General features: G+C 25.4%; 1 protein-coding gene across 1 annotated transcript; it reads left to right on the forward strand.

The window, feature by feature from the left end:
• The first annotated feature begins 1,221 nt into the window (after positions 1 to 1,221).
• Positions 1,222 to 10,237, forward strand: LOC145842094 (aldo-keto reductase 1B-like). Its single transcript, XM_082949474.1, has 8 exons — positions 1,222 to 1,328; positions 6,346 to 6,513; positions 6,974 to 7,090; positions 7,150 to 7,212; positions 7,796 to 8,019; positions 8,342 to 8,507; positions 9,914 to 9,996; positions 10,064 to 10,237. Exons 1-8 carry the CDS (start codon positions 1,257 to 1,259, stop codon positions 10,113 to 10,115), a joined length of 945 nt encoding a protein of 314 aa, XP_082805600.1. The 5' UTR covers positions 1,222 to 1,256; the 3' UTR covers positions 10,116 to 10,237.
• Positions 10,238 to 18,909: the final 8,672 nt, after the last annotated feature.

Consider the following 18,909-nt stretch of genomic DNA (forward strand, 5'->3'; position numbering starts at 1 on the left):
ACCTGGAATTCGACAATTTAGGCAAAAATAACCTGGAAAAACCTGGAATTTGAGAAATTTTGAAAAAAAACTGGAAAATCCTGGAAATTTGATCAAAAAACCTAGAAAAACATGGAATTTTCAATAATTTTAACATTTTCAGTAGTAAAATTTCGATTTGACACAAAAATTCTATCATATAAATAAAAATTTTTTGTAATCATCAAAAAATATTTTATTAAAAAAACATTTAAAATAACTTTACAGTATCTTTTAAATGTTTTTATACTATTTAACACAATTTTTTAGACTGAAATTTACTTAAAACTATAAATAGACTTAAAAGTGTGTACTTTTAAAAACCTGGGAGAAATTTGGAAAACCTCAAAAAAATTTTGAAAAAACGAGTGGGAACCCTGATAAGGGCTTAAATGTTATAGTTAAGTTTCAGTTTTGTAAATAGTATCAAATAAGCGTATAGTCTAATAAAAAATTGCTTTGACATAAATTCTAAATATATTTTACATTTAAGGATGTTAATTATAAAATTAAACCTAGTTAAAAACTAAAACCTGTGAAACATAGATAATATAAACTAATGCAAACAAACAGCAAAAATATTGAATCAAACTTTAATGTGTAAACTGTTAAGTTTTAAATGAAATTTTATAAATATTTTATAAGTATTGCGCAACATAAAATAAACTAAAAATAGTTTATTGTAAATAGTAGAGCTAAACATGTTTTTTCAAATAGAAAAGAAAACATGTGATATCTAAAACTGGCAAAAATTGTGCGATTATGATATCATAATTCATCAGAAGCAATAAAATCTCTTCAAATATATGCCTACAAATATAACCTTTCATTTCAAGTTTGTAGAAAATTGATAAATATGAAATCTATGATAAGAGTAAGAGACTTTAATATAACTTTAGTCAAAAAGCAAAATATGATTTTTAGGGATCAGTTTAAAATACTTCCTAATTCAACTAGTCAATATGTGTAATAAACACCACCCAAGTACTCCCTACCCTAATAGATGCTAATTTATGTGTAGCTTCTACTAAGCAACAGTTTTTAAATTTTATAAATTGTGTTTGTGTGCAATTTCGTTTTAAATTTATAAACTTTTAACTATTTAAAATAAAAAGAGTTTTAAACATTATAAATTATAATTGATTTAGCATTTTAATTTATTTTAAAGTTATAAAAAGTCATCCTTTTCTTCTTTCTGGCAGATATACTTTCATTTTTTATTAACTTTTTAAATCAACATGTCTACCACAACAAAACTGCGTTTAATGAATGGAAAACTAATTGACAAAATTGGGCTTGGTACCTGGAAGGTTATTTAAACTTTTATGTAACAATGCATTTCATACTATTTTTAAATATACAAGTATAAAATAAAATTAGTATTGACTAGTATTATTGATAATAGTATATTTACTACAAACTTTATTGTTCTATGAGATAGTTTAATTAAAATATTAAAAAAGAATATTTTTTAATAAGTTGTTATATACATAAAGTTTTTAGGCTTGATCATTTATATACAACCTATTTTACTAAACATAGTAAATTTATAATATACACAAGTATTGATAAAATGTTGTTTTACTGATGTTGAATCTTATAACTAATTTTATTGTAAACTTTGTATGTTTAATTAATTTAGTTTTAATTTTTTATAAAGCTTATCACAATTGGATACTAAAAATAAAAGATGTCTTTATTACATAATGATTTACTTATTTAGCTAAAATAGAGTTTAAAAAATATCAATTTACAAAATATGAAATAAACATATATTTTTTGGCAATAAGTAACTTCTCATTTAAATTTATTATTCTTCTAAAACTGGCATAAGCATTTTTAATGGTTACCGATAAATTTATACTATTTTACAAGAAGTTCCAAACAATGTTTTAACTCAATTACTCAGCCTAGTTTGCCTTGTTCAACTTTGAGTTAATTTAGATTTGAATATATAGGATTAAATGTAAGGTATCTTTTAAAAATACTTACTGTTCAGTAGAAGCTTTAGGATAAGGTATTAGTTTTTTTTTTAGTACTGAAGCTTATTATCAGTTATGTAATCTATTTTGCAACTAAAATAGTAAATAAGTAACACTTTTACTATCTAGCTATCTAACTAATAATAAACTATTCTTGAAACACATTTTATTTGTTTTTATCCTAATACTGTAAATTTAGGAGTTTATTAAACTTTGTTTTTCTTAAAGTTCATTACACTTTTTTTTTGACATTACTGTTTAATACTTGTTGATAAATCATTGTAAACAGAAATTTAATTTTTGTAGACTAACCTGTTTTTTAGTTAACTAAATATACTAAGTTCTAAAATATTTTCACATTAAGTTATTACCAAAAATTAAAGATTTTTATTCATATTAAGCTGTATTATTTATGTAGTCTTTAAAAATACCTATAAGCTTTTTTTTTTTACAATTAACTTTGAAAGGTTGTTGTTTCTTCTTAGAAATTTTGAACTAAAAAATGTTTAGTTTTAGTAATAGTACGCAAACTCTGTTATTAGGGTCATATGAAAAGGAGTTAATTTATTTTTACAACTTGATTTTAATTTGTAGAGTTTTAACTAAGATGTAAGTTGCTTTTTACGGCTTTTTAATATTAAAGCTAAGTTTTGAGATAAAATCAGTTAGTAGAGAGTGCAATAGGTTTATTATAGGAGGGTATCACTAAAAATATATCTCCTCTTACGTTTTATGAGATAAATACCTCAAGTTTCAAGAAAACTTCCTTGCCATATTTAAAAAATTTTTAGAAACAAATTTTTAAAATACTTAAATACTTTAATAAATAAAGATATTTGACTAAATTTACAAGATATTTTTTTGTTTATTAAAAAAAGACTAGTTTTATATAAAGATTTTAAAATTGATTATGAGAAATTTTTCTAAATGTTGCAAAAAACATTTTTTGAACCTTGAGGTATTCTTTATCTTTTGAGGATTTGTTAAGTAGTTTACACCTGAGGTAATTGAAACAAAGAGAATTAAAAATAAAAAGACTACTGCTTTTAAGCAAAATTGCAATAAAACTGAATTATCATTAGTTAAGCATCAATTTTTACTCCAATTTGATTACATTAAGATCATTTTGTAAAAATATATAAATTTTTTCTGTTTTATATATTTTATTTTTAACTAAATTATACTTCAGCAGCTATAAATTTTAACTTGGAAGTCCAATTCTAACCCACTTTATTTCACTAGTCTTTCCAGCCTCTGGTGTAAAAGAAAATATTTTAAGAATTAACTCCTATAAGAAAAAAATATTTTATTTTCTGTTTTTATAATGAGCTTCCAAATGTAAACTTAATAAAATTATAAAATTTTAATTATAAAAGTTTAACATTTTTGGATAAAAGGACTAGCTAAAAATACAAAATAAGTATAACTTTTATAAATCTGTACAATAAGTCTTTTAAATTTTACTCGATTTAAAATATAAACCAATTATGGTTTACCTAAAAATACAAGTTCTATTTTGTTTCAAAATTTGTAGAGCAGTTCATATTTTGTTATCAGCAGAACACAGTTAGTCGAACAGAGTATTTTGTATAAAAACAGTTGTATATTTAGTTAATTTTAATTTTTTTATTATATGAGCAATCTGATATTAACAGATTATATTTATTATTTAATCCTTTTTAAATTAAGTTATATCAATTGCATTTACAAGTTTAAGCAAAACTCTTTTATAATTACAATATCTAATTATACAAAAATAAGTTATTTACATATAATTACAATCATCATGTGATTTTTTATAATCACTTATTTGTTCTTTTAAACCCGCATGCAAGTCTGGTGAGATTTCATCAACTAACAGCTCAATTATTTCGTGCTGAACTTGAAACATTTTAAAAGCAATTTCTTTGTTTATGCTACCCAATGAAAGGTCAACTGCTTGTAGCTTTTTGTTTTCAGGTAAACACATGCATGGCATAGGCACTTCTAACTTAAGTTTATTTTCCAACATAAACAACCTGCTTTCATGTAATATAGTAAAGTTTTCTTTTAAAACGCTATTTGCCCTTGCCCGTAAAGGCTCAGGAAAACTGAGTAAGAACATAAAGTTTTCATTCTCATCTTTTGTGTAGCATCCAAGCAGAAACTCTACAATGTGTTTGCATGCTAAGGGTAGCTTGTTTACAGTGTGGAAAAGTACATTCCACTTTTCTGTTTTTATTTTCTCTGCATATTCCAGCTGACAAATCTGTTTATTAACTATTTCTTTAATTAATAACAACTTTCTCTCATCATTGTCTTCAAGTTCTTTACATGTGTGCTTTGTAGAACCCATTTCAATAACAACTAAGTTAAGTAATGCTGAAAATAATGTAGGTAGTTTTTATTATTATTCTCATCAAAATAAATTGAATTATTAGTAAGTTGTTATTTTATGTTTTTTAAGTTTACATTTTTTGAAAGCAAGCTAATGTTATAACCATAGACAAACATATTTTACTTGGTGTACGTATACTGTTTTTAAAATTACTTATATGACAGTCTTGCAATGTTGTTTTAAAACCTTTGCATTTAAAAAGTTTCTAAAAAAGCTGTTAATTAAAATTCAGATAAGTATTGAAATAGTTATTTTTCTAATTTTAAAATTAATATACTTTAGTAAGTATAAAATTTGATTACATATAACGTTTTGTTTATAATGTAACATGTGGAAAACATTTTATGTTTAATTTAACAAATATTCTAATCACTAATCAATTGTATGAGACTTTGTCTAGATCTAGACACTGAAGTTAAAAATTATCTATTAAGTGACTTTTTCTTAGTTGTTTAAGTTGAGTATGTTTTTAAAGAATTACATCTAGAATACTAGATTTAAATCAAATCATCTTAATATTTTTAGTTAGTTACCGCAAGTATGAAAGATAAAACTTCCAGAAAAAAAGGAAATATGTAAGAAAAATTAAAGTTTTAAAGTTAAAATTTTAAACTTCTGTATTTTTTTGCTTCTTGTTTATGATACGAATCGGAAAATAACTTTACTTCATTTTATTCATAATAAAAGAACTAGTGGTCAAAATATTAACTAAGGTTTCGACAATACAAATTAAACAATATAATTATACAAAATATAATTTTTTTAAAAGTACATAATTTACTTTAACTCGCAAGCTTTTTGTTAAAGATTTCTTTTAAACTGTATTTCTAAAAAAGTATTTTATAGATCATAAATTAAGGGCATAGAGAAGCTCCGACATATTTTCTCTACAAATACTAACATTGGCTCTTATTTCAAAGCTTAGAGTATATACTATATCATAATTTTTAAAGAAAGAAAAAATTTCAATTAACTTTTGAGATATAAAAAGTTTTGTATAAAAATTCCAATACAATTGTATGGAATCTAAAATTTTCAAGGGCAATTTTCTTGGAATTTAGAAAAATTTACTAAAAATCCATCTTTTCCTTCATTTTAAAAGCAATTTAATTCAAAGTTTCAGGAAATGTACTTTTCAATATAACAAACAAATTTTGAGAAGCGGATTTTTGAAAAAAATCATAAAAAATTTATTACCTAAATTTAAAATAAAAACAATTTTTTTTTTTGTTTTTTTTTTTTTAAATATTTTCTACAAAAATTTAAAAACTGTTTTCTGCAAGTTGTTTGAAGTTTATTAAAGAATTACTCTGAAAAATCCTGAAATCAATTACTCAAAAACTGAAGGAGAAACTATATTTTTAGTAAAATAGTCTATGTTTGCCCTTTTAGTTTGCGCCTTCTATAAAAAATATATTGAACATTGAACGCTTCAACTTAGATCGCTTATATCTATGAAGTTACTTTGAATTTTAACATGCGGTAAAAACTAACAAGTACCTTACTTAGTTAAATAAAAAATAAGAATAAATTTGAAACAAAGTTTTTTATTATCCCCTATGCCTTATGTAGCTAGAAAATTATTACATTAAACTTGCTTATTTTTGTCTTTAAAGTATATTTATCAAAAAAGTGTTCTCTTGTGATACTTATAGTCTTACTATCTGTTTAATGTAATTATTTGTAAACTGTAAACTAATTACTACTTTAAGGTAGGTAAATTATTAGCAGAATGTTGCCTTAAGTAAAGCTAATTAGAGGTTACTTTAGTTGATTAAAACTCTGTTTCAAATGTTATTTTTAGTTAAATAGCATTAACATAAGTCATTATTATTCCTTTACTAAGGTAATTTGAACTGTATTTATTTTCTTACCTTGTAAATATCTAATATTTTAAAGTTTTCCTAAAACTTCATTGTGCATTACAATAAATGTGTAAATAAGCTTATAACTTGTAAATTTTCCCAGTCGTCTGAAACTGACGTGAAAAAAGCAGTCGAAGTAGCTATTTCTTGTGGATACAGGCACATCGATTGCGCTTGGGAGTATGGTAATGAAGAGTTTGTGGGAGAAGCAATATCAAACAAAATAAAAGACGGAACTGTTACCAGAAGTCAACTTTTTGTGACTTCAAAAGTAGGTTGTCCTATTAGTACCCAGTCAATTTACAAAACCTTAGCTTTGAGACTTTTTTTTGATGATTTTATGTTATGTTTAGAGTATTTATAATTATCAGTAATTGCACAGAAACCTAACATAAAGCTGTTTCCTTTAATTATTCTAGTTTATCGTTTGAAAATACTATTCATGTTATAACTTTTAATACACAGCAACAACATTAGTTTTCAATTAAGGATTAAGTTTTTATACAGTAACTTTTTCAATAAAAACGAGTCTAGTTGTAATCTAAAAAGGTTTTCCCTAATATTTGATGAGTCAGCAAAAAAAATTTGTTCATAATTTGTTATATTTCGTTATTAGAAATATATTTTTTAATAAATTTTTAATACGTTAGGGATAACACTCAGCCAATAATAAGGAAAACACCTTTAAATTACAATCGGACCCAATAGAAACTAAAAAAATAAATTTCCAGCTGTGGAACGACCACCACGAGCCTCAGCACGTGCGAAAATATTTCCTGCAGTCCCTCGACAGGCTCAAGCTCGACTACTTGGACCTGTACCTCATGCACTTTCCCACCGGCTACAAGGTACCACCTAGTTGTTGGTTGCTAGTCTCTCACGCATTTAACACGCGAGTATGTTGCAGGTGGAGAAGAAAGAAGACGGGGACGACATTTACTCCGACGTCGACTACATGGTGACTTGGAAGGTTTGAAAAGTTTTTTTTTAAATGATACTTTTGCAGATATTTATTAAATTAGGACAAAAAAATTAATAAATTTACATAATGTAAGTAATACATAAAAATAAGCTCAATCAGAAATTGTTGCTGGAATAATAAAAAATATATTGTAGTCGATCTAGTAATTTATATGTAATAATTCTTCACAGAAGCAAATAAATTTTTTTAAGTTCAAATAATATAATATTAAATTGAATTATAATCTATTAAGACTGACAGTAATCGATTTTAGTAAACATTTAAGAACAAAAAAATGTTTTTAAATATGTTGATCTTCATCTTGAATAAAATTATGATTAAACAAGTTCCTAAAATAAAAAAGTTATATAATATGCAAGCTTTTATTTCTAAAAAAAAAACAGATTAAATTAGGTGTAAGTTTTGTTTACTACTGTATTTCAAATAGAACAAAATTTATAAAAAATGATTTGTTTTTTATGTTTTATGAATTTTATCTAGCCTGAAATGGATTTTTTTTTATGTTTGCTTTAACACTATAACTAAGAAAATAAAAATATTTTTTGCAACTCAAAAAAACATCTAAACACAGGAGATGGAGAAGCTTGTGAGAGATGGCCTCGTGCGCAGCATCGGAGTTTCCAACTTCAACTCGCACCAGCTGGCGAGGGTTTTGGAGGAGGGGGAGATGAGGCCCGTGGTGAACCAGATCGAGGTGCATCCCTACCTCACCAACCACGACCTCGTGGACTTTTGCCGCCAGAACAAAGTGGTCGTCACCGCTTTCTCCCCGTTCGCCTCCCCCGACAGATCGTGGTTCGTGATGATGAGTTTGTGTTTGTTGAACGACTCTGCGAGATTAATTTGAAAAAGTAAAGCAGTTTTTTTCAAAAGACAATATTAAATATGGCTGTAAAGACTTGTTGTAAAGTGTTTTTTTGTTAAAATTCATGATTTTTTAGAAGCATAAATGAGTCATGCACTTAAATTCCTCTTTGTTTTATAGCATAATTTTTAGGCATTGTTGTTGTACCTGTTGATAAAATAGTTATTTTCCTCAAACTTATAACTCATTTAAAAAGCCCACAGAAGCCGCACACATTAAAATTTAATATATATCAACTATTTTTTACACAAGGGCACCCAAAGACGAGAAGCGGCTGCTGGAAGACCCGAAGCTTGTGGAGATAGCAGGTGAAATGAAAGTCACGCCCGCGCAAACCGTGCTCGCTTATTTGCTTAAGCGCGGTTTGGTCGTCATTCCTAAAAGCGCCACTCCTTCAAGAATAAAATCCAATTACGAAGTGAGTTTGTTTAGATTTTTACATATTTATTAAACTGTTGTAAAATTTTAGGTTTTTTAAGTATAAAAAAAAGTTTAAGATGGTATATATATAGTAGGGCTGCCACAAGGTCAGAAAAAATAAAAAAATGACAAAAGTCAGGAACAATGGGTGTTTTTGAAAAAAAGTCAGCAAATTTGACAAAATTTGAAAAAAGCTCAGATATTGTAAGTTCAAGTTTACAAAATTCCTTATTTTCTAAAGCCTTCAAATGGTAAAAAGGTATTTTAAAATCCTATAAAGTCTGACTAAAATTGCAAAATATTCCTAGAAATTTACAAAATTACTTATTTACAATGCCTTCATCTGGTAAAAATTAATAAGATATCCTTTATAAAGCTGCAATAAAAAAAACTTATTAACATATTGAACAAGCAGTTTTTGTATGCTTTTTCGTATTGATGATCTGTGGCAAGGACACTTCCATAGTGAAACTGTGATATATACACAAAAGTTTATCTTACAGAATTTTGAAATCAAATTTTTTTTTAATTAAATAATTAAGTTCTTAATAGTTAATAATTAATTAATAAAATAGCACAAGTTAAGTATTTTATGTAACAAGTTTTTGTGTATACTTTACCTCTTTATATAATTTTTCAAAGTTGTTTAAATTTGAAAAGTAAGTTATAAGAGAGGTATATGCCATGGTTAAGTTTACTTATCTGTGATTTTTTGTAGAATAACTTAAGTCTTTAAAATAAATAAGAGTAGATATATTTGTTACAAATTTTGTACTAAATGATAAGAGAAAATATTTTATATAACAGGTATTTAGTTTAATTTTTGATGTATTTTTTTTTACAATTACTTAATTATATTCTTTTCTAATTGATTTTTAGTTTAAGCACTTTATAATAAATCAGTCAAGTAGTATTTTATTAAACTAAGTAGACAATTTATATAAGTATTATATGTTTTAGATAATTTTCTTTTTATTATTAAATATTATTACTTTCAGGGTTGTTTTACAACTTTAATGCTAAACTGACTATATTTTCTGATAGAGCTGTTTATTGCAATCAATCATACACAGATGGTTCAAGTGTTGTAATCAAAGTTAGATGATTGAATTTGTCAAAAAAAACTGTTGTTTTTACCTGTACAAAAATAAAATGGAAAGCTTTAGATAGTTTGCAGTGTTTAATTATGTATTTTAGAATAAGTTTAAATTAAGAGTTTGATTTATAAAAGACAGGAAAATTTTAGAAAAACTCAGGAAAAGTCAGGAATTCTTTCTCAGCTTGATCTGTGGCAACCCTGATATAAGTAAATTATTTCTTAAACAATTTTTTCACGCTTGTAGTCTTCAAATGTTTAGTTTCAAGTTAAGAATTATTTCTTTGATTTAACTTACAATTGTTTAGGCTTTGGACATTGAAATAAGTGAAAAACATTTCAACGAAGTTGACGCCCTCAACAAGAATTTCCGTGCTTTAGCGTTGGAATAGTTGGTTTTTTTTTTTCAATTTTTCCATAGTTTATAACTAATTTTAATTATCAAATATATTTTATAGTGATCTTCCTCATAAATACTATCCGTGGAAAAATGAATACAAGGAAGATTAAAAAGGATTAGAAAATATCAAAATGAACTGTATTTGCTTGCCCATCTTTAGAACTTGTTAGATTAGTACGTGCTTTAAATTTTAGATAATTATGCTAGTATAGAACAAAACCTTAAATAATGTGGTAGCTATTAATATTAAGTATTTTACTAAGCTTTATAACTTTTTTATTCAAACTTTGTTTTCACTGTTAAGATTTTTGGTTAAAGCTTATGGTTCTTATTCTTGACAAAGCAAAAACTAATAAATATTCATAAATTAAAGCTGAAGAATTTTTTGACGCTTAATTATTTTTTTTCATCATATTATGTTTTGACTATTAAATTTGATTGAGTGTGTACGTTTTAAATTTTTTTAAATGTAATAATTTAGTGGTTAATATTAAATGTTTTAGAGGTCATATGCGGTGACCTAGTTTTTAGTTGTCTTTTGTGTCTCTATTCACGTTTAATTTTATTTTTGTTACAAAATTTTGTTTTAATTGAATTTTATGTCTAAGTTATTATATGTATTTTTTTTAAGTTGTTTTCTCGGTTATAAAATAGAACTATTTACACAATTTTACGTTTGAAATTAATTTTATAGTGAAGTTTAAAACAATTGAATAAAAAATATTAAACAGTTTTACTGTATTCATTTTTTACTATAGATTCTACAACAGACAGTTTTTATTCGTTTTGTTTGAACACCTTATATTATTATTTTTTGTTTAAAATTACTATAAGATATCCCTATAATTGCTTTTTTTTTGTTTACACTCTTGTTTTCTCTTCTAATTTAGACCAAACTATGAAACAAAACCATGAGTCGGGTAGGTGTCAAATTTGCACGTGCGTACAAAATTTCACGAGGGGACTAAATTGCACGAAGATACTTTTGCACAAAGACACTTTTTTACGAAGGGAAATTTTGCACGGATAATTTTTTGTACGGATAGATTTTTTTCATTTATTAGTGTAATTTTTTTTTGTTTTTTTTTTCTGCATTTTACTATCACTATCACCCCTTACCCTCGGTCGGTAGCTTTTTTTTAAATTTTATTTATTCATTTTTATTGTTTTTTTTTATCATAATTTTTATTAGTTATTTTTTATTTTTACTATCACTGTTACCCCTAACCCTTACCCTCGGTCAGTAACTTTTCTTTTTGTTTTTTTATTTTATTTATCTTTAATTTTTTTTCTGTTTTTTTTTTTTACTCGCGTGCAAAAATGACCCTCCGTGCAAAATTGTCTTCGTGCAAAAGTATCTTCAAGCAATTTGTTTTTGTGAAATTTAGTCTTCTCTTGCAGTTTTGATCCGTTCCCCCATGAGTCATGTCAGTTAAACTGAATAATATTCCCTAAATCGAGTTTTGAATAGGATTTGTTAACAAAAAGTATGTTATGTATTTCAAATAAAACCACTAACACAGAAGTTTAAAACAATAAAGTTTAACTTTAATTTAATTTTTTTTTGATTTCAGACAAACTATAGTTAATAAAAGGGCTCCAAAATATTTTATCAAAGGTTTGACATAACTTACAATTTGATATTTTAACTTGGAACATGAGTAATTAGAATAAATAAAAAAGTTTATTATTCAGTATTTTATTTTATATAAGTATGATGAATATATCTATATAAAAAATAAGAATATCTATAAATGTTATATAAAAGGTTATTAAAATTTACGATTTTTCGATTTAATTTTACGTGTATATACTTTTTTATTGAAGTTGTTTTAACAATATATTTTTAAAGAGCTTCACAATTAAGGAGCCTTTATACAATTATGACAATAGTTAAATTGTTAAGAAGTTTATTACTTAACAATTGTTTCACGCTAGTGCGATGATCACAAGTAAACAAACTAATAAGTTGCAACGGACAAACATTTTATATAGTTTTAGATAAGTAATTAGGTGATTGGTTAACTAATTGAATTTTAGTAATATTCAGCAAGATAAATTATAATTAACGTAAATACAATCATAACAAAAATTTAACGACAAAACTATATAATGAAAACAAAGGTAAATTAAACTTAAATCTAGCAAATTAAGACTTTAAATAAAATTTTGTAAAATGTCTACATTTTCCCACCAGTTCTGATCTCAAGTTTAAAAGTTTGTTTTTATCTGCAAATGCGATTTCGAGTCTTTCTAAGTTACATAGGGTGCAAATTTTACTGGGCTTGTTTTGGTTACTGCGATGAACAATTTCCCATTTTTCTCCAATCAGGGTTGCAATTCTTTATTTTGTGAATGAATCTACTTAATCTTGTGCTTTCTTTCTTCTTTAAATTATTCAAGGATTGTGTATGTTCGTAAAATCTACTTCTGAATTGTCTCCCAGTTGAACCAATGTAAATATGTTCTTTTTTGTTATACATGACTGTTGCTTTATAAATGACTCCTTTGGTAAGACATTCACCTTTAACTAAACAATTATTTTTTGATCTACAATTGCATAATTTGCGGTTTTCTTCAGTTGTATCATTTGAGTTTTGAAGTAATTTCTGGTTGTGATTGGACAATTCTTTTTCCAAATTGGACATGCAAGAATATGAAATCTTAATTGTATTTCTATTAAATTATATTAATTAAATACTAAAACTATATAAAATGTTTGTCCGTTGCAACTTATAAGTTTGTTTACTTTTACTTGTAATCATCGCACTAGTGTGATAAATTGTTAAGTAATAAACTTCTTAACAATTTAACTTTTGTCATAATTGTATATACTTTTTTGTCGAAAAAAAGAGTTAAATTTAAACCTAATAACTAATCTTTAAAATAACTATGCACATAAACACATCGGGAGTGAACAAAATCTCAATGATTCTGCTTTTTGATATAAAAAATAATTGTTTACATTCAACAGTATCTATTTTCGGTGAAACGATCAGACCTCTCTAGTTTTTACAAGATAACAATACGATTTTTAAAATTTAGTTTTAAACAGTCTTTTTTGGTTTAAAATAAAAATATGACTATAGGTTTAATTAGTTTTCTTCAACTTTTAATTATAGATTAAGTTTTAAGAATAGTTTTTAACAAAAGACGGAATCATGTTTAAAACCTCTGGTTTCCACTAAAATTTTGTATTTACAGTCCGTATTCTCAGTGAAAGAATAAAAGTACTTTAAAATCAAGTCCTTATCAAAAGGGCATAACAGATTATTAATTCGATTGTGTAAAAAGTAATGCAACACCGAGGAAAACAATTTTTTTTAATGAGCTCAAAAAAAAACTTTTCGTTTTTAGTTTATTTCTGTTGGTCGACAAACTCGCTACTATTTGGTCTTTGTAACTAATACAATTATTTATTATTAAAAATATATGCGATATTATTTAAAAGTATTATAATCTTATTTTGACTTATATTCGTTGAACATTTTATTTTGATTACAAACAAAAAAAAATTATAAAAAAATATGAGTGTTTTTGTTCACTCAAAAAATAATACTTAAATATTAAAAGTAAACAAAACATTATTTTCTTCGTCGGCGGTTCTAACTTTTTCATACTTTACCCTTCTAAGGAAAATAATTACCAGATTAAAAGGTAGTGTTTATTTATTAACAAAAAACGAAAGTAATAAACAACTTCTATTATATTTAATGTGACGATTGTCTTTGTTTCTGGACAAAGAGAAGATCAGTGTCTGGAGAAGTGTAGATATTGAAAAAAATATCTAACTCAACGTCAAGTCGGTTTCTTTCTTTAGGTTTAACGGTTAGCAAGGCAAAGAAGCTGAGTTCGCATAAGTAAGTTGAACAGAATGAATGTTCAAAACTTAAATACCAAGTCGTGGGTAGCAGCTTTGCATTTTAATCCAAAACGCCTCAAAGTTGCAAGATTGAAATTCATCTCTTGCAAAAGAAGAGTTTATAAATTAAACAAATTATTTTTGTATGACGCAAAGTCATCTTCTTTTTTATATAAAAAAATCTAGCTCTCTTAATCTCGAGTTCTTTAAAGAACTTAAACTACAGCAACATTAGTAAATAAGTTAATGACACTCCCTTCTCACTGACCAAAAACTCACCTCAACTAGAAAATTACTCTCAATTTTCTGAAAGAAACTTTTGTATTCAATCTTATATTTGGTTATAAAAATAAAACAATGCTTTATTAATATGTGATCGTTAGATTTAAGTTGTTTAGTTTCAACTTAATATTAAACAATAACAAATAAGGACATTATGATTTTTTTTTAGTTTTCGACTTCGCAACATATTTAAAAATTAAACAATGTGTTTCTAGTTTATATTGAGTAGTAACTATGTACTACCTTTCTAAGATATAAATATTTGTTTCGCCTTTATAAATTTTAATATCTATAGCTAAAAGAATAGGGTAGGTGTCAAACTTGCACAAGCGGACTAAATTGCACGAGGTCACTAAATTGCACGAAGACATTTTTGCACGACCAGAAAAATTTGCACCGGTTGAATTTTTATTTTAAAAATTACTAAAATTTACTATTTTTTTAGAATGATTGTCGTGAAAAATAGTTACAAACTAAAATAAATTCACCCCCTTTTGCCTATTTTCTACCATACAACATTTTAAAAACCGTAAGTAATACATTTTTCGAAATTAAAAAATAAATAACAAATATAGGGTGAAAAAAGAATAAATTAAATTTAAACCGTAAAAAAACAAACTAAAAACTAAAAAAAAGATTTTGGTTTCTAATACTATATTTACGAGTCACGATATAAAAAGTTGATAATAAAAACAATTTACGCAATGCGTATTTTATCGAACTAAGATAGATTTATGTGTGTTAAACGAGTTAACTTAAATTAACGCAGCTCTGCAAAAAAAAGGAACAGAAGCTAAAGTAGGTGAGTATGTGTATTGCCTGAAAGTTTTGATAAATGTTACAGCAGTCGAATTTAGTATACAATTACTAAACAAAATACTAGATACTTAAAACAACTGTGTACACAATCAACGGTTCTTCTTCAAATGATATTTTTAACGCTTTCTAACCTTTCTCTTATAAGTTTCAATTGATTACATATACACTTAATTTATATATTTGTAACTTAAAAAACAACTACTCTTCGAATTACTTACGGCTGTTTCAATGCTTTAAGCATATTCTTAAAACAAAAATAAATGTTAATCTTTGCGTTTGCATTGAGAACTTTGATGTTTTTACAGTTAATAAACAATTCCAAATATTTGATGTATATGTATTAATGTATTTTTATAAACACTCTAAGTTTATATTAATTTTTTTTTCTATATTTACAAATATTTCTTTAAATTTTCTATGTTTATTTATATACATGTTATCTTTCATTCTTTATTTTTTTTGTTTGTCTCTTATTTTATTTTATCGTTTTTTTTTTTAATCATATTCTTTCATGTATCAGCTTTCAACAATAAATGGAAGCCTGATTCAAACCACAGATAAGCCGTGTTTTTTTTTTTCCTTCTAAGCAAAAAGAGCTGCTAGATATTTTTTACTGTAGGTGTAAACTAGCACATATTTACCTAGTTACTTGACATCTTTGTTAAACATAAGTCCTTAGTATGTTTTAAGAATTTAAACAATTGTATAAGCTGAATTTAATTTCTTACCGATTTTCTAGAAACTGTTTACAACTTGCATATGTTTTTAGTAAAGAGCCGTAGTTATTAACAAGAAATTTAATTAGTTAGCAACTATTTCAATTTATATATAGCTGATTTTTTAACTTTGATGTATTAGTTGTTTTTACTTTTTAGTTTACTTATCTTTTATGTGGTACAGATCTAAACACTTAAATGAAAATTAAACAACATGTTTAGTGCATAGCGTTTCGCATTACTTAAAATTTGTTTTTTTTTTTAAATTTATAAGCTCACTAATTTATACTTATTTATTTAAGCCTTTGCTCCAAATCTATAAAATTTGGATTACATATTTAGATATATAACAATTTTGTATCTAATATTAACTTTTTATCTATAGTTATTTTGTTTACCTTCAGTAAATATACATACTCACCTACTTCAACTAAAGTTGTTTTACATATGGTAATTGTCACAAAAGCACCTTGTACGAAACTTTAGCTGGTTTGGAAATACCTCAATAAAGAGGCTATTATTTAAAAATTTTCTTGAAGTATGTTATTTGTTTAAAAAAAAAAAAGTTAACTGTATGGTCAAAAGATAAATTACCACGTTTTTTTTTTGCTAAAAATTGTTTTACCCGTGGAAATTTTCACTAAAACATCATTTGCAAAATTTCAGCTGTTTTAGGAAAGCTTTCATATCTAGACTATTTTTCGATTTTTCAAAACAACCCCAATTTTATTACCCCAAATTTAAATATAATTACCCTAAACCCGAAAAATGCGGCCTCTGTGTTATTTGCCTAAAATTTTACTGCTGGCAATTGTCACAAAAACACCTTGTGTGACTTAGGAAAACTTATTTTTATGAATACTCAATTTGTCTGTCACAAGTAAAACCTTGATTGAAATTTTAATAAACAGCCTTAATTATATTAATATACTCTGCTTTTAAAAATAAAATAATACAAATTCATTTTTAAGAGATTAACAATCATTTTTAAAACAGTTATTTTAGGTTTTGTGCGACAACATAACAAAAAACAAAATTTTAAATTTTTAATTATCAAAACTTAATCGCACAAAGTATTTAAAAAAACTCATTTTATTTGTAAAAAGTATTTAAAACACTTCAGAACAAGGTACATAAATAATAAGTAGAATAATCTCTGACATTATTAGATTAGTAAAGGGTATTTACCTTAGCAAGCATTTTAAACATAGAAAAGTTAACTTTTAATATTTACTATTGCAATATAAGAAGTAAGTAATACACATAAAACTATGAACTTATTTTTAAAAGACAGGTTTAAAATAAATAAAAAAAAGATGTTTAAGAATTTATACTAAATCTTTTCAATGCAACAAGTATCTTTTGCAAGCTAGTACTTTTGGATAACTTTGGGTGTTGGATTGTAAAAACTTATAGATTTAAAAAATCATAAATTTTTTTAACCAAAGTACATTGCTTATTCACTTATCCAAACACGTTTGGCAAAATTTAACTATAAACATGTCGTAGTACCAAAATTCCGGATAAGTACAAAAATTGATTTTTTAATACAATAATATGAATTTGAACAATGCTTGCTAAAAATAATAATGTTAACTAAATTAAATGGTGTAATATAAAGTATTTAGTAAAGATTATGAAGATGAAAATTTTATACTTATTGATAAGAGTTGTCCTGAAATGCATGATTTTTTTATTAGTAATAATGAAATAATTGAATCTGTAAATCATTTAAAAGATAAAATACTCAGAGCAGCAGAAAATATACCTTCGTATTTTTTAAAACGAACTGTTAGCTCTCTCATTTTCCCAATATCGTTAATTTTTAATTGCTCTTTAGCAATATCTTTTATACCAAGGCAATGGAAAATATCTTATATTATACCAATATTCAAAAAAGGAAACAAAAATAATCCATTGAACTATAGACCAATTTCACTAACTAGTAGCTTTTGCAGATCTTTTGAACACATAATTTCATTAAAAATACTTAATCATCTTTTCTTAAATAATCTTATTTCTCCGAAACAATTTGGTTTTCTTCCTAAAGGAACTTCATGTATTCAATTATTGGATTGCCTTCATTCATGGTTAGTATCTTTTTTTACCAATAAATCTATCAATGTAATTTATACAGACATTCAGAAAGCGTTTGACTCTGTCTCTCATTTTAAGTTAATTAAAACTTTATCTCAATACAAAATTAATAGAAATCTAGTTGAATGGTTTAAAGAATTTCTTCAGGAAAGAACACAAAGAGTAGTTATCGGTAACACGTTCTCAGAATCCTTACCAATTTTTAGTGGAGTTCCGCAAGGAGGGGTTAAAGGTCCACTGTTATTTATAATTTATATAAATGATATAGCCTTAGAGGTTGACTCTAATAGCAACATTAAGCTTTTTGCAGACGACACAAAAATATTTAGCCAATCTAACTTAGTCTTACAAAAATCTTTAGATAAAATCTACCATTGGTTAAAAGAAAGGAAATTAAACCTAAATCCCAGCAAATGTCATGTTTTGTATATTTGCAAAAGTACACCTATTCCAGCGTTTGATTTTAAAATAAACAATGCAATCTTACCTAAAACTGAGGTATTTAAAGACCTTGGAATTTTTATTTCAGATAATTTAAAATGGAACCATCATATTAACTTTATTTACCGTACTGCATCAATTTTATCTTTTCAAGTTCTAAAAAGCTTTATATCTACGGATTTGGTAATTCTTAAGAAACTGTACCTAGTTTACATCCGTCCTAAGATGGAATACAACACACCTTTATGGTCTCCATATTCTATAAAAGACATCAACCAACTAGAATCTATTCAAAGAAAATTTACAAGATTAATCTTTAATCGGTGCAACATTTCATATACGTCTTACATAGACAGACTAACAAAGCTTAATATAAAAACTTTAGAGTACAGAAGACTTGAATTTGATCTAATTACTTTTTTTAAACTGATTAACAATGAAACTACTATTGATTCTCAAACTTTCTTTAAACCTTATGAAAATAAATACTCACTCAGAGGTAATAATAGAAAATATACATGCAAATATCATGGTAATACATGCAAATATCATTTCAACTATGTTGGTTGGCAAACATCTTTTTTCTATCGTTCGGTAAAAATGTGGAACAAACTTCCAAATGAACTAGTATCGTGCAAAAATCTTAAACATTTTCGATTAAACTTAAAAAGATTTGATTTAAATAAA

Source organism: Thalia democratica, chromosome 8, assembly GCF_965202585.1.
Source record: "Thalia democratica chromosome 8, ktThaDemo2.hap1.1, whole genome shotgun sequence".
Taxonomy (NCBI): Eukaryota; Metazoa; Chordata; class Thaliacea; order Salpida; family Salpidae; genus Thalia; species Thalia democratica.